Below are 24,700 nucleotides of genomic sequence, written 5' to 3'. Positions count from 1 at the left end.
TAATCAACACATATACCTTAGGTTGAGGTCAGACTAGCTAGAAAAATTAAGTACTAACCAAATATACTGCATAAGAAGGGACTCATAAATAACTGACACAAAAATAAGTATATATAAAATTATGTTGTGCTAAAATTAATAAAATACATTAGCAATGAATATGCTTTTTACTAAACTGTCAATAAAAATGCAAATGAAAACCACAGTTTCACCACTTCAGTCATCATTTTTGCATTCAAGAAACTTATCCATCCATCCATTTTCTACCTCTTATTCCCTTTGGGGTCGCTGGTGCCTATCTCAGCTACAATCGGTCGGAAGGCGGGGTACACCCTGGACAAGTCGCCACCTCATGGCAGGGCCAACACAGATAGACAGACAACATTCACACTCACATTCACACACTAGGGACCATTTAGTGTTGCTTATCTATGACCTTAAATCCAGTCCTCTGTTTGTTCCACATATGCGGTCCTCTCCAAGGTTCTCATAGTCATCATTGTCACCGATGTCCCACTGGGTGTGAGTATTCCTTGCCCTTATGTGGGCCTACCGAGGATGTGGTAGTGGTTTGTGCAGCCCTTTGAGACACTAGTGATTTAGGGCTATATGAATGAAGATTAATTGATTGATTGTTTGATATTGTCATTACTGCCACAAGTGGTGGAACGGTTAATTACAACTGTGTGACTTATCATGCCCATCCTAGGAAAAAGGAAATATCCCCCCCTATAAATACTATAATTTGTCTATAAAATTGTTATAACATTGTAAGCTTATTAACATTAAAGTCCTACTGAAAGCCACTACTAGCCACCACGCAGTCTGATAGTTTATATATCAATGATGAAATATTAACATTGCAACACATGCCAATACGCCCGCTTTAGTTTACTAAATTACATTTTTACATTTCCCGTCTTCAACACATCATGTAATGATGACGTGTACGCAAGACGTCACAGGTTTTTAGTAAGAATGAGCGCTGCACACACACACAGCTAAATGTCGTCTGCTTTAACAGCATAATTATACAGTTTTTTGGACATCTGTGTTGCTGAATCTTTTGCAATTTGTTCAATTAATATTGGAGAAGTCAAAGTAGAAAAATGGAGTTGGGAAGCTTTAGCCTTTAGCCACACAAACACACGGTGATTCCTTGTTTAAACTTCCTGGAGGTGAAACTTTCCTATGGATCAGAGCGCGGTCAAGCCAACATGGATCCCGACCGAATGTCAACCAGCAGGTTTCGGTGAGAAAATTATGGTTAAAAAGTCAGTTCTTACCGGAGAAAAGCTGAGTTTGTGCCGTCCATAGCTGCCGTCGACTCCCCTGAGACACTGCGTGTCAAGACACCCGTGGAGACGCCCTTCCAACTATCAGGTACTGTTAAACTCACTAAAACACTAGCAACACAATAGAGAGATAAGGGATTTCCCAGAATTATCTTGGTAAATGTGTCTAAAAACATCGGAATCCGTCCCAATGCTATCGCGGTTTTTTTTTTCTAGTCCGTCGCTATCAATATCCTCAAACACAAATTTAACCTCGCTCAAATTAATGGGGAAATTGTCGTTTTCTCGGTCCGAATAGCACTTTTTGTTGGAGGCTCCCATTAAAAACAATATGAATATGTGAGGAGCCATCAACATGTGACGTCATCGTCTGCAGGGCTTTTCTCTTAGCACCGAAAGTTGCGAACTTTATCGTGGATGTTCTCTACTAAATCCTTTCAGCAAAAATATGGCAATATCGCGAAATGATCAAGTATGACACATAGAATGGAGCTGCTATCCCCGTTTAAATAAGAACATCTCATTTCAGTAGGCCTTTAAAGGAAACAAAACACAGGCAGCTCTTTCCTTGTCCTTATGATTGTAAATAATGTAAATAATTTAATGTATGTACTCTGATGATTAACTTGTGTGATGACTGTATTATGCTGATAGTATATATACTTAAACAAGTTGAAAAACTTATTGGGGTGTTACCATTTAGTGGTCAATTGTACAGAATATACACTGTACTGTGCAATCTACTAATAAAAGTTTCAATCAATCCAAAAGTTCCTCATTGTGGTTACAGTGCAGCCATGTCCTCCATGTTCCCCCAGGTCCGCCCCACTATTTGAGAAGAACTGATTACAGCTGAGTGCCGCTACAGCCCATACGGACTACAGCTGAGAAACAGATATTTTTGGCCAGGCCGGCCCTATGGTTAAGAAACAATGCAACAGTGTGTGCGTTGTTTATAAAATCAGTGCAGACTTACAAGGAGCCCAGGAAACATTATCAATGCTTTATTAAGTTGCCCGCGAATATTGCAAGCAGGGGTGTCACATTAAGTAGGAATAATTGCAGTCATATTACGTTTTTTAATTGCACAAATACTATTTTTATCTCCCACATTATTGTGTCTGTACGACTGTGACTTTGTGCTGGGTTTGTTAAGGGTGTAAAACAATGAATGGTCAGTAACAACTTGAAGTGCTCGCTGATTGGCTCTCATTGTAAGAGAAGTATCAAGGTCAATATCTGCTTTTGTATTGCTCATAGAAATGCACAGTGAAGTGAATTATATTTATATAGCACTTTTTCTCTAGTGACTCAAAGCGCTTTACAAAGTGAAACCCAATATCTAAGTTACATTTAAACCAGTGTGGGTGGCACTGGGAGCAGGTGGGTAAAGTGTCTTGCCCAAGGACACAACGGCAGTGACTAGGATGGCGGAAGCGGGGATCGAACCTGGAACCCTCAAGTTGCTGGCACGGCCGCTCTACCAACCGGTGTAGCTCAGTGTTTTGACTGTTTTTTTTTTTAATGCAACTTCAATATTTTATATAAACCTAATGTTTTATTTTACTAAATGGCTAAGACTGCATCTGTTTCATATCATTTATCTTTCCATTAAGTCAAAAACATGACTTCATAAAGGCACTTTCTTTAGTTGGATGTCAATCATTTCATCTGCCACCATAATGTGATGAATTTAGATGAAAATACCTCAAATTGAGTACTTTATCATAATTTTTTTTTAGGTTAAAAAAAATGAATTAGATTTATTAATTATAGATCCTAATTACTAAATCACTCTTGACAACACGAGTTAAAAGATTACAGCTGGTCAATAACTTCAAATTATGTTATTAAATTGAAGTTATTTTATTTATTGTTTTAATTGGTTTTACCCTTTAAAATCATTTTTAATCATTTTTTATTATTATTTTTATATTGGTTTTATTTTTTATTCAGTCATTGGTGGAGCTAAGGATATTTGAATATTCCATCCATCCATCCATTTTCTACCGCTTATTCCCTTTTGGGGTCGCGGGGGGCGCTGGCGCCTATCTCAGCTACAGTCTGGCGGAAGGCGGGGTACACCCTGGACAAGTCGCCACCTCATTGCAGGGCCAACACAGATAGAGAGACAACATTCACACTCACATTCACACACTAGGGCCAATTTAGTATTGTTTTTTTAATATTGTTGTGCAGTACTTTGGAAACATTCATATTGTTTAAATGTGCTATACAAATAAAGTGGACTGGATTTAAATAACATTTCTATAGACTATTATTCAGTCCCACACAAACAGAGTTGTGCATCATGGAAAATACACTCGTCCGTGATACTGTATCTTGTTTTACATTATCACTGAAGTTTTTAAGCATATTTTATGTATTTTTGGACTAAATTAGGCATTTCAAGCATACGCATGGCCAAATTAATTAAAATATCAATATTACAACAGTATTGGCCACTAGATGAGATCAAACCAATCAAGTGTGTGCTGTTCAGTATTGCGGCCACTGATTGGCTCAGCCTCAGCCGGCATCACTACATTGGAGGTGACTATGTGGGTGTTATTTCATGACTAGAGGGCTCTCATATCAATCAATTAATGATTATTTATGTAGCCCTAAATCACAAGTGTCTCAAAGGGCTGCACAAACCACTACCACACCTCGGTAGGCCCACATAAGGGCAAATAAAACTCACACCCAGTGGGACGTCAGTGACAATGATGACTATGAGAAACCTTGGAGAGGACCGCCCCCCCCTCTAGGGAACCAAAAGCAATGGATGTCGAGCGGGTCTAACATGATACTGTGAAAGTTCAATAATGTTCATACTGTTGAAAGACATATTTAGAAGGTTGTAAACAGTGTTTTAATGTTTTAGAAGAGAAAATATTTGATTTAAAAGTAATAATTAGTACTTTGTAAAAAAAATGATTTACCGTGGTCATGACCGGACCCAATTAACAACAATAAACGATGGATTACTGTATACCACGACCTCTGCCACAGATACATTCCACCCTATTGTGTTTGTTTAATATAAAGCTATTTTAGCCAACCAGAAGGCTGAATAAAGACATTTTTTTAAATGCATATTGAATATACAATACAAGCCAAAAGTTTGGACACACCTTCTCCTGATTCAACTTGTTTTCTTTATTTTCATGACTATTTACATTGTTGATTGTCACTGAAGGCATCACAACTATGAATGAACACATGTGGAGTTATGTACTTAACCAAAAAAAAAAGGTTTGCTCTGATTACTGCTTTGCACACTCTCGGCATTCTCTCGATGAGCTACAAGCACACCTGTGAAGTGAAAACCATTTCAGGTGACTACCTCTTGAAGCTCATCGAGAGAATGCCAAGTAGAGATGCGCGGTTTGCGGTCACAACCGCGGGTCGGTCGGGTGACATGACGAAAAAATAGATTTTAAATAGATTCGGGCGGGTGGTGGTTGAACCAATTGGGAAATATATATTATAATAATCCCAGGAATGTAGGCTCATAAAACTTCTTCGTTTATCTTGTCTTTATTGCACAAGATGTAATACAACCACACAACAACTCTCATGTCTCTAACGCTTTTCCCGGGACAACCCGAACTCTCACTTCCTGTCGACAACGTCACTTCCCTATCTCTCCCGGAAGTCCCGCCCCCCAGCCAAAGTCATTGGCTATCACCCCGCAGCCAGCCGCTACACATAGTTAAATGTTATGTTGAAGAGGTTCATTTAGCCTACTGACGTGTATTTATAAATGTTTGATTTATACAGGCTAGTAGTTCAAGTGTTGTACCTGACAACTCTTGATGGTACAATCCATATAAGACGTCACAGATGAGGTCACGCTAACATCACGTGACACCTCTGATGAAGGCTGACAACACCTGATGGTACAATCCATATAAGACGTCACAGATGACGTCACGCTAACATCACGTGACACCTCTGATGAAGGCTGACAACACCTGATGGTACAATCCATATAAGACGTCACAGATGACGTCACGCTAACATCACGTGACACCTCTGATGAAGGCTGACAACACTTGATGGTACAATCCATATAAGACGTCACAGATGACGTCACGCTAACATCACGTGACACGTCTGATGAAGGCTGACAACACTTGATGGTACAATCCATATAAGACATCACAGATGACGTCACGCTAATATCACGTGACACCTCTGATGAAGGCTGACAACACTTGATGGTACAATCCATATAAGACGTCACAGATGACGTCACGCTAACATCACGTGACACCTCTGATGAAGGCTGACAACACTTGATGGTACAATCCATATAAGACGTCACAGATGACGTCACGCTAACATCACGTGACACCTCTGATGAAGGCTGACAACACTTGATGGTACAATCCATATAAGACATCACAGACGACGTCACGCTAACATCACGTGACACCTCTGATGAAGGCTGACAACACCTGATGGTACAATCCATATAAGACGTCACAGATGACGTCACGCTAACATCACGTGACACCTCTGATGAAGGCTGACAACACTTGATGGTACAATCCATATAAGACGTCACAGATGACGTCACGCTAACATCACGTGACACGTCTGATGAAGGCTGACAACACTTGATGGTACAATCCATATAAGACATCACAGATGACGTCACGCTAATATCACGTGACACCTCTGATGAAAGCTGACAACACTTGATGGTACAATCCATATAAGACGTCACAGATGACGTCACGCTAACATCACGTGACACCTCTGATGAAGGCTGACAACACTTGATGGTACAATCCATATAAGACGTCACAGATGACGTCACGCTAACATCACGTGACACCTCTGATGAAGGCTGACAACACTTGATGGTACAATCCATATAAGACGTCACAGATGATGTCACGCTAACATCACGTGACACCTCTGATGAAGGCTGACAACACTTGATGGTACAATCCATATAAGACATCACAGATGACGTCACGCTAATATCACGTGACACCTCTGATGAAGGCTGACAACACTTGATGGTACAATCCATATAAGACGTCACAGATGACGTCACGCTAACATAACGTGACACCTCTGATGAAGGCTGACAACACCTGATGGTACAATCCATATAAGACGTCACAGACGACGTCACGCTAACATCACGTGACACCTCTGATGAAGGCTGACAACACTTGATGGTACAATCCATATAAGACGTCACAGACGACGTCACGCTAACATCACGTGACACCTCTGATGAAGGCTGACAACACTTGATGGTACAATCCATATAAGACGTCACAGATGACGTCACGCTAACATCACGTGACACCTCTGATGAAGGCTGACAACACCTGATGGTACAATCCATTTAAGACGTCACAGACAACGTCACGCTAACATCACGTGACACCTCTGATGAAGGCTGACAACACTTGATGGTACAATCCATATAAGACGTCACAGATGACGTCACGCTAACATCACGTGACACCTCTGATGAAGGCTGACAACACCTGATGGTACAATCCATATAAGACGTCACAGACAACGTCACGCTAACATCACGTGACACCTCTGATGAAGGCTGACAACACTTGATGGTACAATCCATATAAGACGTCACAGACGACGTCACGCTAACATCACGTGACACCTCTGATGAAGGCTGACAACACTTGATGGTACAATCCATATAAGACGTCACAGACAACGTCACGCTAACATCACGTGACACCTCTGATGAAGGCTGACAACACTTGATGGTACAATCCATATAAGACGTCACAGACGAGGTCACGCTAACATCACGTGACACCTCTGATGAAGGCTGACAACACTTGATGGTACAATCCATATAAGACGTCACAGATGAGGTCACGCTAACATCACGTGACACCTCTGATGAAGGCTGACAACTCTTGATGGTACAATCCATATAAGACGTCACAGACGAGGTCACGCTAACATCACGTGACACCTCTGATGAAGGCTGACAACACTTGATGGTACAATCCATATAAGACGTCACAGATGACGTCACGCTAACATCACGTGACACCTCTGATGAAGGCTGACAACACTTGATGGTACAATCCATATAAGACGTCACAGACGAGGTCACGCTAACATCACGTGACACCTCTGATGAAGGCTGACAACACTTGATGGTACAATCCATATAAGACGTCACAGACGAGGTCACGCTAACATCACGTGACACCTTTGATGAAGGCTGCAGAAGCAAGGTAGCCCAAACTTGTCAGGTACAACACTTTACCTTACTAGCCTATAGAAATCTACCATTTATAAATAGTTCAATGTTGTTACCCACATACGAAATACGAGCAGCACTCTTTGAAACAATATGTGGGCATACTTTTATTTTGAAATGTCTCGTTTGGTCTGTCGACGGATGTAAGGAAGCTACTTCCGGGTATGGCCAACGAGGTATTTGTTTGTCATTTGTTGGTATTTGACTTGGTAAAATGTTTGATCCACATGCTGTGCATGTTATTATTTTTATGTTTGTAACGTGCTTAATTTATTACAGTTTTCACGGTGAATTTGAAGGGAAAGGAAGCCTTCAAATAAATCAGTTCAAGAAAGCCATTGTGTCTGTGCTACTTGGAGGGAGTTACACTTTCTAACCTCACTAATGCCTTGCATGGTCTATATTAGATATATAACAACGGGCGGGTGTGGCTTTCATGAAATGTTGGTTCGGGTGGGTGGTGGGTGGATGACGACTTTTGTGATGTGGTTTCGGATGATATAATTGCTTGTCCGCGCATCTCTAATGCCAAGAGTGTGCAAAAAAAAGTAATCAGAGCAGAGGGTGGCTATTTTGTAGAAACTAGAATATAAAACATGTTTTCAGTTATTCTTTCAGTGACAATCGATAATGTAAATAGTCAAGAAAATAAAGAAAACGCATTGAATGAGAAGGTGTGTCCAAATATTTGGCCTGTACTGTATATTCTATATTATATAAAAAATATATAAAGGAGAGACAAGAGTTTTTCTTCAGCATTGTTCTCCAAAATATCAGTTTTTTAGGACTGCAGCTTGTCTCCCAAAATGCAAGGGCAAATCTTCTTGCTTGTTGATAAACTAAGATACATTTTAAAATTAGAATACATAAATATGATTATTACAGTACTTTTGAGTGACACTTACGAGGTGGTGATAATTTCATCCCTGGTTCTCCGGATAAGCAAGACAGGTCCTTGGTATCTGATGGTAGACGTTAGCATTATCAACAACATCACATGAGTATACTGACTGTAACAAATCTCTTCACCGATACAGTATGTCTACTCACTTGAGGAGCTGCTCTGAATTGTTGAGGTTCATGTACTGTCGCACTGTGTGCTGCACCAGGGGTCCTGACACACAAGAAATGGGTTAGCTCCTGCTAAAGTTAATAAGCGCTCCAACATGAGGACTTACTCCAGCTTTCAGGCATGACTTTGAGGGCCAAAGGCAGGAGGTCGTCAAAAGAGGCGTCCAACACCACCGACTGGATCTCTGGGTATGACATCACTGCCCAAGTAGCTGCGGGGGGAGAATGTGGACATCAGAGAAAGTGTAGACCAGGAGTTCAGGTCAAAACGTGGACAAAAAAATTGCTAACAATACTCGAGTGATCTTGTCGTACAGAGGAACTTGGATTGGCAGACCCTTGCATTGACTTTTAACCTCACTGGCAAACATACTAAGGCAGTGGTTCTTAACCTGGGTTCGATCGGCAGAGGTCAAAACACCCGACTCATCGTGTAAATACAAACTTCTCCCTGTCGGCGTATTACGGATACGGAAACAGCTGACTGATTTGCAGGTGTGTAATTTGTTGGGAGTTTATGCACTGTGTTGGGTTTTGTTGTTTGAGCAAGGTGATGTTCATGCACGGTTTATTTTGTGCACCAGTAAAAAAAATATGGTAACACTTTAGTATGGGGAACATAGTCAACATTAATTAGTTGGTTGATAACATGCAAATTAGTAACATATTGGCTCTTAACTAGTCATTATTAAGTACTTATTAATGCCTTATTCGGCAGGGCCTTATTATAACCCTGACACTAACCCTAACTAAATAACTCTAAAATAAGTCTTTATTACTTAAAACAGTGGTTCTCAACCTTTTTTCAGTGATGTACCACCTGTGAACATTTTTTTAATTCAAGTACCCCCTAATCAGAGCAAAGCATTTTTGGTTGAAAGAAAAAAGAGATAAAGAAGTAAAATACAGCACTATGTCATCAGTTTCTGATTTATGAAATTGTATAACAGTGCAAAATATTGCTCATTTGTAGTGGTCTTTCTTGAACTATTTGGAAAAAAAGATATAAAAATAACTAAAAACTTGTTGAAAAATAAACAAGTGATTCAATTATAAATAAATATTTCTCCACATAGAAGTAATCATCAACTTAAAGTGCCCTCTTTGGGGATTGTAATAGAGATCCATCTGGATTCATCAACTTACTTCTAAACATTTCTTCACCAAAAAAAAAAATCTTTAACATCAATATTTATGGAACATGTCCACAAAAAAATCTAGCTGTCAACACTGAATATCGCATTGTTGCATTTATTTTCACAGCTCATTATCCTACATTCCTATTTTGTTGAAGTATTATTCAATAAATATATTTATAAAGGATTTGTGAATTGTTGCTATTTTTAGAATATTTTTAAAAAATCTCACGTACCCCTTGGCATACCTTCATGTACACCCAGGGGTACGCGTACCCCCATTTGAGAACCACTGACTTAGAATATGTTCCACAACTGTCCAAATAACTCTAAATGAAGTCTTTGTTTCTTATAATGTGTCCCCCATCCTAAAGTGTTACCAAAAACATCTAACTTTGTCTTATATTTGAAAAAAAAACATTTTATTTTTCACTAAAGAAGGGTTGGGTGAATGCGCATATGAAGAAACTGGTGGGGTTCGATACCTCCAACAAGGTTAAGAACCACAGTACTAAGGTGTTCCTCACAGCACACCTTTAAGTCCTCTCCTTTTAGGCAGTTATAATTTGTTCTCATAATGTGATTCATGTAAATAAGGTGTTGCTGTAGCTTGTTTACTTTGGGTGCATGAATTGATTAACGTGGACCCCGACTTAAACAAGTCGAAGACATATTCGCGTGTTACCATTTAGTGGTCAATTGTACGGAATATGTACTGTACTGTGCAATCTGCTAATAAAAGTATCAATCAATCAATGCAGTCAGGCGTCATTTGTTCAACGTCTTTAGTTATACTAGTGGGGTTCCTCAAAGTTTCATTTTAGGTGCTCTCTTTTTCATCATTTGGGCTATTCAACTAGTAGCCATTCATTAAACTTGCGAGAGACTCACATTTTTGCAACTGCTTCCGAAAAAAAAAAATGAAGTGCTGTTATAATTATAATTTTTGACTAGCGTTTTTGCAGAAGGTCCTTGAAAACAGCAGAGAGCTCCTGTAAATCTGACAAAATAGACCAAATTCAAATGTGTCTACTGTAGAGGACGTTGGTTCTCCAAAATATACCAATAAGAATAATAATAATTACAAGCACTAATGGTGTAACAGTACACCATGATCGCAATATACTGTAGTTAATGTTCGGTACAGTAGGAAAGTGTCACAAAGCTTGTTATCGTCGTCAAATTTGGGGAAGAATCTTCACAAGAACTCAAATATACTCTATGTACGTCAGATACCACAACATATTTGGGGGAATTCCTTACAGTACAGACAGTAATTGTTATTTTTAAATCCTTATTATATAGTGACTTTAATATTGACCTACTGAACCCTAATAAGCAAAAATCCATTGATGACTTCTTGAGACAATGTCTAGCATCCCTTTATATCCTAAAATCCCAAAGCCAAGCAGAATCACAGGACACTGTGCTACGCTTATGGATATTTTCACCAATGATTTTGATAATAATACTACGAGCTTATAACCATCAGTGATCATCTACGAATTTTCACAATGTATGATGGAAACTACAAGAACATGGACGACAAAAAGACATTTCAAACCTATGCACAGAGTATATCTTTCAAAAATGACCTAGAGAAGCAAAGTTGTGTTGCAATATGAACAATGAAACTGATGTTGATCATTTTTTGTCATAATGCTTTATGACAAACATTGTCCATGACAACAACTTAGTAGAGAGCAGAAAAAAACAATCCACCACGGATGACAAAATGATACAAAAATGCTTACAATAACAATACATTATATAGAAAATGTATAACACAAATATTGCGATGAGGTGGCGACTTGTCCAGGGTGTACCCCGCCTTCCGCCTGATTGTAGCTGAGATAGGCACCAGCACCCCCCGCGACCCCAAAGGGAATAAGCGGTACAAAATGGATGGATGGCTAACACAAATAACTACAGAGGCAGAAAATTAGTAGAAAAAGTATAAAAACAAGCTAACCGGCATATTAGGAGCACGTAGAAAATAAGATTACGGGTGCAATCAATTATTAGACAGGAACAAAAACAATATGAGAGCAACATGGGGCATCCTCAATAGCTTCATCAAAAATGGCACTAAGAGGGATTACTCACAATACTTCTCAGACGGAAATACAAATAATGAAAACATGAAGGAAGTAATACAGAGTTGCAATAATTACTTTTTAAATATTGGACAAAATTGGAGGAAAGGATTCCAGAACCAGTTTCAACCGAAGACTTCAATGACAACATAAATACAAATCCCAACTCAATGTTCCTCACGAAAGTGACACTAGAGGAAATAGTTAAAATCGTTAAAAAAAAATGCAAATCCACGACTTCTATCGATTGGAAACGATTTGATATGGAAATTATAAAAAAGGTTATTGAAGAGATCTCAGGACCATGTATATCAGTAATCTTTCATTTCAAACAAGCAAATTCCGAAACAAAGTGAAAACAGCTAAACTTGTACCGATTTATAAGACTGGAGACAAACACCAATTTAGAAATTATAGACCCGTTTCTTTACTTCCACAATTTTCTAAAATCATTGAAAACTGATTGGACAACTTCATAAACAAATATAGTATATTCGCAGAAAACCAATATGGATACAAAGCTAATATTTCAACATTGATGGCTTGAATTAAAATAGTGTAACAGAGGAAATTACCAATGCAAAAGCTATTAAACAGTGCGCAGCAGCGTTTGACAAAATTAATTAATTTTAATCAAAAAATTAAAATGTTTGGCATCAGAGGGTTGGTCTTAAACTGGGTAAGAAGCTACTTAAACAACAGGAAGAGATACGTGAAGCTAGGCCAACACACGTGTAAATATATCCTGTGGGACCAAAATTGAACAATCTTTATATAAATTACATTGGTAAAATGACAAAAGTCTTAAAGTTAGTATTATCTGCAGACGATACAACAGCGTTTTGTTCAGGAGAGAACACCCAGAATCTAATACAAATAATAACAGAAGAACTGAATACATGAAAAGGATGGTTTGACAAAAACAGAGTATCCTTAAAACCTCAGTAAAACAAAAAAAACGCTATTCTGTAACAGTTGAAGAGACATCCATCCATCCATCCATCCATCCATTTCCTACCGCTTATTCCCTTTTGGGGTCGCGGGGGGCGCTGGCGCCTATCTCAGCTACAATCGGGCGGAAGGCGGGGTACACCCTGGACAAGTCGCCAGCTCATCGCAGGGCCAACACAGATAGACAGACAACATTCACACACTAGGGACCATTTAGTGTTGCCAATCAACCTATCCCCAGGTGCATGTCTTTGGAGGTGGGAGGAAGCCGGAGTACCCGGAGGGAACCCACGCATTCAGTCAAACACAAATACAAATAGACGGAATAGACAGTGAAAGAGTAACGTGAATCAAATTTCTAGGTGTAATGATTGATGATAAAATGAACTGGACATCTCATATAAAAATATACAACATAAGGTGGCAAGAAATACATCAATAATGAATAAAGCAAAATATGTATTGGACCAAAAATTATATTCTTTATTGCTCGCTAGTGCTACCATATCTGAGTTATTGTGCAAAAATATGGGGAAATAACTACAAAAGTACACTTCATTCATTAACTGTGTTACAATAAAGATCAGTTAGAATAATACATCATGTTGGATATAGAGAACATTCAAACCCTTTATTTATAAATCAAAAATATTGAAACTTCACAAAATAGTGAATTTGATAACAGCTAAAATTATGCACAAAGCATATTATAACCTGCTACCCAAAAACATACAATTCTTCTCAAAAAAGAAAAGAAATACTACCTCAGAGAAATATGTAACCTAAAACATTTGTGAAGTGAAGTGAATTATATTTATATAGCGCTTTTCTCTAGTGACTCAAAGTGCTTTACATAGTGACACCCAATATCTAAGTTACATTTAAACCAGTGTGGGTGGCACTGGGAGCAGGTGGGTAAAGTGTCTTGCCCAAGGACACAACGACAGTGACTAGGATGGCGGAAGCGGGAATCGAACCTGCAACCCTCAAGTTGCTGGCATGGCTGCTCTACCAACCGAGCTGTACCGCCCACTGCATGTGAACGCATGTATAACACTTAAAAACTTTAGTAAATCAGTATGTGGAATTAAGTGATGGAATGAATGGGTAAAGGAATCAAACAATGTACTCATATTATCCAATTTAAGAAACCGTTTAAACTCAGAAGTGTTGAAGTACAAAAAAGAAGAACCATGATAAGAATTCTGAACTTGTTGATAATACTATTCATCTTAGTATATGAAATAAAACTTATTTTGCTACTATTATTATTATTATTATTATTATTATTATTATAAGTGAACAAAACTGTTTGCTATGTAATGGAAAAGGGTAGGATTAAATAAGCTCCGGTTCTTCCTACTCCTTTTCGAACATGTTGAAAAGAGAAACTGGAAATTGTGACAAATCGTGTTGTAATTGTAAACATGTTCAAAATAAACTCAAACCAAAACTAAATAAATGAAAAAAGGCCTCCAGCAGAAAGGGCACTTTTCTCATATTTACAAAAAGGGCAGGAGTTTGAGCCCCACTAGGGTTCTACCTGTGCACATGTCTGTAAACAGCTTGAATTAGTATTATTTTTGAAATATATAAAAACTGCAAATGTACCGTTTTGACCAGTGTGAATGATTATTTTATTTATAGGAAATAAAAGTACCTTATTAGCTGAAGTGCGACATTAATATTTCCAGCTTGTAACCGCATTCCAGAACTAGTTTAATTGTTTGTTTTTATTTGGTTTACTGGAAAGGCAAAGTGTTACCAAACAGGAAACTTTACCAAGCTCTAGCTTCTCCTTGGCAGTATCACTAGGACTCCTGCTAACCAAGGCTGTACTGTCTTAATTGAGGGTAGGGATGTAACGGTACTGCAGATACTGTGGTATTGCGGTTTCAAAATACTTACAGTGAAAACAGTGATTCTCAGTTTGCGTGTGTACACCACTTGTGGTACGCGGGCTCCATCTAGTAGAACGGCAAAGAATCACTTGATTAAAGCATAATGTTTTATTTTCCTATATTCAAACAGTGTTATGTGGAATCTGTGTGTAACATTACAGTGGCCAAAAATAAAACATATACTTTTTAAATAAAAACACTGCCTTATTTCATTGAATACTTAAGCCTTCTATGCTACTGTATTTTGACGTCGGTCATTATGGTGGTAATTGAAGAGTTTTTGTTTTTTCCTGAGGTGGTACTTGGTGAAAAAAGAGAACCACCGCCTTACAATAATGTTGTGACGTGTGACCGTATCCAACGAAAACTTGGTGAGTGTACTATTTTTTAAAGGTGCTTTTGCATAGGCCGGACTGAAAATAAACGTCGTATCTCAACATCCTCTGCGCAGCACCAGCAAGGTGCCATAAAGGGGAGAAAAACAGGAAGCATGAGGGAGAAGTGTGTTTGTTGTATATAAAAGAGAAACGTTTTTTCCTTACATTTCCTGACAAGTGTTATCAAAATCCATCCATAACTTTTTTAAGTTATATTGCTAACAAACGGACAAACAAACCCTGGTGAAAACATAACCTCTTTAGTGGAGGTAATAAAGTCTGCGTACTGAAAAGCACAGCACGCCACCTCCATCTTGAGTGTTTCCAGGCCGACACAAGTCATGGTGCACGACGCGGAGGGAAACCCCGGATGGGAGCGTGGGAACACAAGTAATATAAGAAACTAATGGATAAACCATCACCCGGAAATTATACTAAAGTTAAAGTTCCAATGATTGTCACACACCCCTGAGTTGTGCCGAAATTATACTCTGCATTTGACCCATCACCCTTGATCACCACCTGGGAGGTGAGGGGAGCAGTGAGCAGCAGCAGTGGCCGCGCCCGGGAATAATTTTTGGTGATATTCGAAGCCAGCGAGGCTAAATATCAATTTGTGAGGTATTTACATTAAGAGTGAACTTTTTCTGAGAAACAGCATTTTCCAAACTGATATTAAAAAAATGTCCACTGCAGACGACACTCCTTCTCATAAAGTAACTTGGAATGGTAAATGGGTTGTACTTGTACAGCACTCTTCTACCCCTTTTTAAGGAGCCCAAAGTGCTTTTTACAGTATTTCCACATTCGCCCATTCACACACTGACGGCTGGAGCTGCCATGCAAGGCGCTCACCAGGACCCATCAGGAGCAAGGGTGAAGTGTCTTGCCCAAGGACACAACGGACGTGACTAGGATGGTAGAAGGTGGGGATTGAACCAATAACCCTCAGATTGCTGGCACAGCCACTCTACCAACTTCGCCACGCCGCTAAAGTGAACATTATTGTTTTACATTTGTAAACACTGGATGTTTTAAAACATAAGGTTTTTAAAAATATATATTTGCTTGAAACAGGGGATGTTACCGCACAAAGTTTTGCACTTAAAATACTTGTTAGTAGTAAATAATGTGAATAGAACGTTTGAGCATTATGTTTGTGTTCAAAGACAGTAAGTGTGTTTATCCTAGACATTCCTGCCACTTAATTTTACACACTAAGACATTTTCACCAAGTCTTTTGTTTTTGGGCAATACAACATCATATTGTGGCCTGATACTGTGACAATATCATACTGTAAGACGCCAATAATGAGATAGTGTTGTTGTGTTTGTGTACCTGTGAATCCGCCTATGGACCAGGCGTATACGACTATATTGTTGAGCTGGAAGCCCAGCTTGTGTATCGCAAACTGAATAACAACATCCATGGCGTTGGCCTCATTCTGTGGAAAAGGCACCCCCTGGAAGACAAGATAAACAAAACATGATTTGTACCTTAATAAGCTCCCGTAGAGGAATTAGATACAATCCCTCTGCTGATGTTATCTACAATTCCAACAGTCGCTTCCCCTGCTGTCCGATCAGTAGCACATTATGGTAGCAAGATTGCTGTTTACCGTACTGCCTCCGAAGCCAGGATGGTTCCATCCCAGGACAGAGTAGCCGCCTGCAATGTGCATGAAAACACAACAGCATTCAAACCCCCGCAAAGTGACTCAACCGCGCGTCACATGACACTTGTGAGGACCGGTTCTCACCTTCTAGGGGGGTGTTCATGCAGCCCACCTCGTAGAAGCCGGCATTGCCTTCGCAGCAGATGACCTGCGGGCGGAACATAAATGTGAGTGGAGACACACACACACAGATGGCATCATGTGTGCAGTCATTTACCAGGGTCTGGCCCTTGCGTCCCCCGCCTTCCCTCCGATCCACAAACATGGTGTCGATCTCATTTCCGTCACATGCTATCATCTTGTTCCTTTGCCCGTCAAACTGTGACAGACGGAAGGCGGGAGCCGTCTTTATTAGAAGCTGTTGGAGGAGTTTAGAGAGAGTGTGCTTGTTACCTCCTCTATTAGCTTGGCCTGGCCTTGCTGGAGCATGGGCCTCATGGCTTTCTGCAGCAATCCCACAGAGCCAGGATACAGCATCCTCCTCCCAAACGAGTGAGCGATGAGAAAACTGGAACATAAATGCTGATGACGACCATGTGCGGTACAGTGCGACGAGCTGTTAGAGGGGAGGAACACCTGACGACGTGGCATGGCACAGTGCGCACGGAGCGAAGCACGCCGTCTGCTGCTCCTCTCAGTCTGGGCTCGGGCTTCAGCAGAGACACGCCGGCCTTGGAAAGCTTCCTGTCACACATAGTTAACATACTTACATCCCGCTGATGAGCTGAGACAACATTACGGCCAACATTCCTTTTCCACTGGAAAAGAAGGCACTAAAAGGCACAAAATAAGATGTGTGACATAAACCACTGCTGACATTTGGGGATACATGAATACAAAATGAGAAACGTTTAAGATGTTTTCTCTTCCTGTTGCAGTGCCTCAGCTTTTCCACAGTGTCCACTTTGCAGCGGCTGCCCTTCTTCTTCTCTTGGACGCATTTGTTATTTTGTTAACAGCCACAAGCGATCCGTCGCCGTTATTGATGTCATTTGTAAGTGTGTCTTGTTACAACTGATACGTGCAGTGTTGCTTGGTTTTTTTACAGTTTCCAGCAGGACTGTTTTATACAAATTGAACAGCCAAACCACAGAGTTGAGCCGATGTTATGCAGTGCAAAAGAGGCTAAAAAGTAGAAATGGATATCTTACAACAACTCATGATTTGATTCAGGCTCCTAAAGTGACAAATTGATTTAGAATTCATTAATGATTCCCCACGATTCTTGATTCAAACCGATTACCGTGATACATTATTTGCCATAAAAGTTATAATAAAACACTTTTCAAAACAGGTTACAAAGCTGCTTTTGGCTGATGACATATGACATTTTCACAGCAAGTAAGTAACTTTACAAAAGTTTTTCCAATTATTGAAAATTATGAATTGATTATGAATCAGAAAAAATAGATGACACTCAGATGTGAATTTTTTTTTTTTTTTTTTTTGAGCAGCCCTTTGCAGTTATCCCATAACTTATACCCAAAATTAAATGAACTTTAAATATAATTCTACAGATTGTATATTACGGATTTTTCAAATATTTGAGGGGCAGCTATTTAGAAAAACCTGTTATTTAAAACTGTATTTAAAAAAAAAAAAGTGTCAGAACTTAGAAGAAAGGAATAAAAAAATTGTTCCTTGAAGAATTTAACCGGCAACTAATTATTTTTAGATTCTTTGTTAAAATTTTAGTTTTTTTTAAATAAGTTTTTAAGTGTATAATATACAAGAAATATTCAAACAATGAAATATACTTTTTAAACATATTTTTCCCCGCATTTTTTACTTTCAATTTAAAAGGGAACTGCACTTTTTGGGATTTTTAGTTTTAAACAAAAAAATCTATCATTCACAATTCTTATGTAAGACAAGCATACAAGTCTTTTTTGTTTTATTTATTTTAACGAGTAAATAAATGCAAGCAAAAGTCTGCTTACAATGGAGATAATAGGAGTCGTTCTATTCTGCCTACAAACACAAACATTTCAACGTTTTAATAAGACGCTGTAAGTATATATGTAACATAGTAACAAGCACATTCATAATAAAATGTAATATCTATTTTTACTCATTTTAAGCATAAATGGCGCATTAATTTCATAGACGCATCACAACGATAACTTATTCCTTCAACTGCAACACTGACTACAAAGTATATAGACTTCATGAGAGCCAAAAAACATAATAAAACAATCAGTGACTGTATAATGTCTGCTCGGGATGCCGACTGTAAGGATGTTGATATATTCCTGTTTAGATGAAGAATAACTTGGTGGGTCAAAACCAGCATCTTTCGCCCATCTTTCTTGCCATCTGTGGGTTTAAATTGGCTGTCAAAGTTGATCAACTTCTTGGTTTATGTCCACATCATTCTACTATCAAGGTGAGAGGTACGATTTATAATTTACAATTAACTTTCACAAGCTCAGAGTCGAGAAAAGCAGCTCACCAGCTGACGTTGTGATGGTGTTTTATGGTCAGAATAAATGCAATTGACGCAATGAAGTCATGGCTCCGATTGGCTCCATCATATGCACCGAAGGATTATAAATTATAGAAAAAAAATTCAAAAAAAGGCAGTTCCCTTTTAAAAACAAAAAAGGGTTTTTTTTATTTTTACATTTATAAGGTTAGTAGCTTTAATAAAATAGCCAATACATTTATTCGACCAATAATGACAAAATCTTACGGATTGTTTGTGTCTGTCCAGTGGAAATCTGCAGGCCATTGAGAGAAGTCAAAGTCGTAGCATCTCAGTTTTTTCTATAAAAATTTAGGAAGAAACACACCTGACGTTATGAAAAAGACTCATTTACACTTTTCCCAATTCTTTAGTGAAGCTGACACATCCTCACCTTGTTAGCTGGTGAGTTATTTGTCTTCGCCTCCTCCAAAATGGAAATAAACTGAAGATATTCTGCACTCCTCCATCTTCCCAAGCCTTGAAGAGGGAAAAAAAGATGAAGTGAGGCTAAAAAAACCCACAATTGTGCTTCACAGGGTACAGATGTCTCACTCTTAATGATATATTATTGGCAGAGTACATTTGGACTCATGCACCAAGGGACTGAATAAGTGTCATCTCACCTCGCAGACACGCCACTCCAAAAAGACACAAAAGCGCTGTTGCCATATACTGACTCACTGGTGCCAATTTACTGCTGCAGATGTAGCCTAACAACAAAAAATACACACGGAACATGAATTAATATGAGAAGCTGAAGCGTAGCACAAACTACCTCCAGCAATGAATGAATGATTCAGTTGTTTGGTTTAATTACACATGTGGGAGAACTGAATTTCATATGATGTCCACCCACTCACACCACACACACTGCCGGGTGAAATCTCAAGGAGGACCACACTTAAAAGGTTGAATGCTTCCGATAAAGCTAATGAGGAAATCAATGAAAGAAATGTGTCATGTACACTGGTATCTTAACTTATGAATATTTTGAGATACGAATAGTCTAGTTGTGAGCAAAATTTAAGCTTGTGATTTAGGGCTATATAAGTAAACAATGAATGATTGATTGATTGAAGCTACGACCCTCCATGCCGCTAGACGGCATAGAAAATGCCACAGTAAATGCCATAAGATCTGCCCAAAAGGGCTGGACTTACTTGCTAGCATTAGCGAATAGCAAGAGATCAAAATAACTGTTTTCCAACTTTTGGAAACCAAACCTTTACAGCTATTAAATCCTTCTACCACTGAGGCTTTCTTACCATCCACACAAATAACATCAAATAACACTCTATTTTTAAACACCACAGAATTGCAATCGAAATATAACAAAAAAGTGAAGTTAAAAATTCTCCACGGATGCCATTATTTGTGAAACCTACTGTGTGTAGTACAACATAAAGCCAAAACACAACAACGTTAAGCCACATAAGTGACATAACGAAAGTGACAGCGGAACAGAAAGTGACATGGATTTAACAGTTTACTTTCACTTAATTTTGTGGCTTTATTTTATTGTGTTGTGGAGTAAGTTGTTGTGTTGTGGGTTTCTGTTTTTGTGGTGTTTGCATTTAGAGTGTATTTTTTAACCGTGTTGTGGCTGAAAATGATTGCGTTGTGGCTTTATGATGTTGTGTTGTGGTGTTTGCATGTTGTGGCTGAAAGTTTTTGTGTATGGTATTTGTTGAAACCCTTCTCAGCCACCATATTGATAAAGTGAAAATAGTCAAAACACAGTTATAAAAAACACTAATTTATTTTGGAATGGAATAATGCTGTCTATAAGTTTGAGTGGTAATGTTTTTTGGGGGATACCTAGTGGCTACAATAATCCACTAGGTTAAGCTCATAACACAGTAAGTTGTTATCGGATACTTTCTAATACACTTCTGCCTTGGATACTTTTTATGTAAGTACTATGAAATAATATTTATTTAATACTTGTTTATAGTGACACATGTTTTGTAATAGACTGCAATATTGTTAAACTAAGGACAAGTATTCTTGTGTGCTTAGCTGTTAGAAAAAAAAATAAAATTAAAAATGGGTGGAAGACGAGGTGCATATGTCGGTAGAGGCGGGCTGTCGAAATTCGCCGGCCATTCTCTTAGCAAGGCCTAGCAGGAGGAGAGCCATCTAAGAATAGAGTACTATCTAATCTAATCTAGTCAGACGTGGTGGCAGTGGCTGAAGAGGGGAGAAAAATGGGGGCCAAAAGTCACGTGGACACAGGCCAGGGCTTGATCCAACCCAGTCAAGTTGCCTGATAGAGGAAGTCTGTTGCAAGACCTAAAACTCCCGATGAAGCCAGGCAACAGCACTGATGTGTCCAAGCTTGGGCATAAAAAACGGATGTTAAACTACATATTCTGGTTTGACTAGTGACAACCAGGAAAAGACTGGTTTATAACTGCAAAAAGGGCCGGCTGGATCTCACAAACGCTTATGGCCCAATCCCGCATAAGTTAATTGAAGTGGGACTTGGACAAGCATCATGTTAGCAAGAAGATAAAACATCTAATCTTGGACTATTACAGGGAGTTCGGCCTGAGGGTCTATTTTGGCCAGACAATATCTAATTTGCAACGACTTGAAGTGGGGATAATCACAGCTGCACTATCTCTGTGACCCTATTTGCGTTGGCAATGAACATGCTTGTTAAGTCGGCTGAACCTTCGTGCTGCAGCCCGCTCATCAAGACGACCACCAATCAGGGCTTTTATGGATCATCTCAGGGTTAAAAAAGCTACCGTGCCAGGAGCCAAGTGGATACTTCAGGGGTTGGAGAAGCTTATGTGTTATTACTAAATCCCACTCCTGTATGTGAACACCAACAAGCTCAGGCTCCCATTTAGCTCTGTTAGGGAGGAGTTTGTTGTGACTCGAGCCAGAGAGCATTTCTAGTACACTGGACAGAGAGATAAAGTCTCTTGGGCAGGCAATATTGTGAGGACAGGGAGGAAGTGGAAGACAGGCGAGGCAGTGGAAATGGCTGAAGTTCATATGCAGCATAAGGCCCATCTTGGAAATGTGGGATTTTCAGCTGCCCCAAGCTGGGTGATGTCAGTTGACCTGGAGCAGTGACTGAGAATCACACATTTTTTCACACGGTCTGCCTTGAGACCAGACATCATCCTGGTCTCAGGCACCATAAGGTAACTGATCTTGTTGGAGCTAACTGTGCTCTGGTAGGAAAGGATGGAGGAGGCTCAAGATAGGTAAAGGGCAAAATATCAAGAGCTTGTTTAAGACCGGGTGCATGCCGATAAAGGTGGGCTGTCGGGGATTTGACAACCATTAACTTAGCAAGGCCTATAAAACTTTGAGCATCACAGGGCAAAGCTGGGGGGGAGTCCTCCAGTCAGACATAAAGGTAGCAGAAAAGACATCAAGATGGCACTGGCTGAAGAGGCGGAACAAGTAGGGACACAGGCCGGAGCTTGATCAACCCCAGACATGTGGCCCGGCAGACAATGTCTGTTGCAAGAACCAAAACACCCAGTGAAGCCAGGCAACAACACTGATGATGTGTCCAAGTGTGTGCATAGGACATCTATGTTTAACTCTAGCTGCTTACTCTTAGTAGCCTAGCCACCATGTTTACCTTTTGTAAATGACTTCACTAAAAAACTTGTTTGCTTATTAGACGACATTTTGATGTTAACTGGCTTTCCAATTTTGGACAAGTAAACGTGCGGCAGGAAAGCTGTATTGGAGCTTATATCATAAATTTTAGATGCAAGTTGGCATAATATGATATTTGTTTTTTCCGGACCGATAACAAATATCAATATTGGATTAAGTCACCCCAACTAGTAAGTTCATTAGTTATTTGTTTATGGTAATTTTGCGATTACCGTTATTAGGGGGTGGTAGTGCCAATTGTTAGTGTGCGCCAACCGGCATAGAGCAGCTTAAGCCTTTGGATACTGTACAATGGTTCATTAAACGTCACATGGCCTCATTGCAAGCGGACCGTAACAGCCATTAGTAGGCCTGGGCCAATAGTCAAGTCAATTCACTGAACGAAAAAGGAAAATGCTCACTTTGCTGTCAATAAATTGCTATGTACGTGTGTGTTTGTTTTCTTCATCTCTCATTTCAAACAGAGAGAAAGAGGTCTCTCACTACGTGCATCGCTCTCAGCACCTGAATGTGTTTATTTAACTATAGAATTAACTGAACTCTTTTCAGTCATTCACAATCTTTGTCTCTGTGGGCGGAGAGTGGGACCAATAGTTTACACACACAGGATACACGGACATCGCCTTCCTACTTGTGACTCGCTAGTGAGAAGTCCCGCAAAGTAACAGTAAGATGTTAAATATTTGTTCAATTTTGCTAACAGTGATGAGAATCTGCAAAATGTTTTTTTTTTTCGGGATAACAAAGTTATTTATCTTCCAAATACAGTACAATGGTAAACAATTCAACAGCAATGAGAAATACAAGGTTGTATTATTTCAAATGGTTACTTCCATTATTACTATATATCACTATTTGTGTTGGCCCTGGGATGACGTCGCAACTTGTCCAGGCTCCTGCCCTCCTGTGACCCCAAAAGGGACAAGCAATAGAAAATGGATGAATTGATAGATGATTACATGTTATGTACACCGCAAGGAAATGTTTTCAATATATAAAAATCAAAAAATATTATGACCCCTTTAATGCGCCCTATAATAAGGTGCGTCTTTTGTATGAAAAAAAAAACCTGAACAGACCTGCTCATCGGCAGTGGGCCTTATAATCCGGTGTGCCCTATGGTCCGGAAAATACAGTTTTAAGTTTAGTTTCGTTTTTTAACCATTTCTGATGGTGGTGTGCCTCCGGATATTTTCAACGCAAAAAACATTCCTTGGTTCAAAAAAGGTTGAAAAACACTGCTTTATGGTTTAAAGTCGTATACAGCAATTCTGACAACGACTTTTTACTGTCAACTGAGTTTCATTTTTAATGGTTTCTGCTGGTGGTGTGCCTCCGGTTATTTTCAATGAAAACAAATGTGCCTTGGCTCAAAAAAGGTTGAAAAACACCGCCTCTTGGGAAGGGAGCATATACTGCTCCGAGCAGTATACGACACCCTGCCGACCCCAGTCAACTTGCATAGGTGGTTGAATGAGGGAGGACCCGCTGTGCAGGTTGTGTGGCGGTAAAGGAACTGTGGCGCACATTCTTTCTGGATGCAAAACAGCATTGACCCAGGGAAGATACAGGTGGCGCCATGACAAGGTGTTGGCAATGGTGTTGGAGCAAAAGAGGAGAAAGTAACACCCAGCCAAAACTAAGCCACTGCTGACCACAATCACCTTCATGAAAGAGGGTCATAGACCAGTTGTCCAAGGCCAAGCCAAGCAAAACCTCCTGCAGTTGGCCCAGGGTCGGGAGATGGAGGTCGACCTGGGGAGGAAGCTCCTCTTTCTAGCAGCTGTACTGTCCACCACTCTGAG

The 24,700-nt window shown here is 39.5% G+C and overlaps 1 protein-coding gene across 2 annotated transcripts in view; it reads right to left on the bottom strand.

Moving 5' to 3' along the window:
- Window positions 1-24,700, bottom strand: part of abhd16a (abhydrolase domain containing 16A, phospholipase) — a 41,680-nt gene that overhangs the window by 9,227 nt on the left and 7,753 nt on the right. For both annotated transcript variants that reach the window (XM_061914834.1, XM_061914833.1), the window contains exons 4-15: window positions 19,871-19,957; window positions 19,639-19,724; window positions 19,473-19,546; window positions 17,357-17,464; window positions 17,174-17,288; window positions 16,998-17,099; window positions 16,865-16,928; window positions 16,724-16,773; window positions 16,444-16,567; window positions 8,751-8,855; window positions 8,623-8,686; window positions 8,478-8,534 (exon numbers count right to left, since the gene is read on the bottom strand). In XM_061914834.1, the coding sequence (XP_061770818.1) occupies window positions 8,478-8,534; window positions 8,623-8,686; window positions 8,751-8,855; window positions 16,444-16,567; window positions 16,724-16,773; window positions 16,865-16,928; window positions 16,998-17,099; window positions 17,174-17,288; window positions 17,357-17,464; window positions 19,473-19,546; window positions 19,639-19,724; window positions 19,871-19,957 (1,036 nt within the window). The remainder of the gene's footprint in view (window positions 1-8,477; window positions 8,535-8,622; window positions 8,687-8,750; window positions 8,856-16,443; window positions 16,568-16,723; window positions 16,774-16,864; window positions 16,929-16,997; window positions 17,100-17,173; window positions 17,289-17,356; window positions 17,465-19,472; window positions 19,547-19,638; window positions 19,725-19,870; window positions 19,958-24,700) is intronic.

Source organism: Nerophis ophidion, linkage group LG11 (assembly GCF_033978795.1).
Source record: "Nerophis ophidion isolate RoL-2023_Sa linkage group LG11, RoL_Noph_v1.0, whole genome shotgun sequence".
Lineage (NCBI taxonomy): Eukaryota > Metazoa > Chordata > Actinopteri > Syngnathiformes > Syngnathidae > Nerophis > Nerophis ophidion.
Note: the sequence above shows the minus strand (reverse complement) of the source record. Positions and strands in the feature narration are given on the sequence as shown.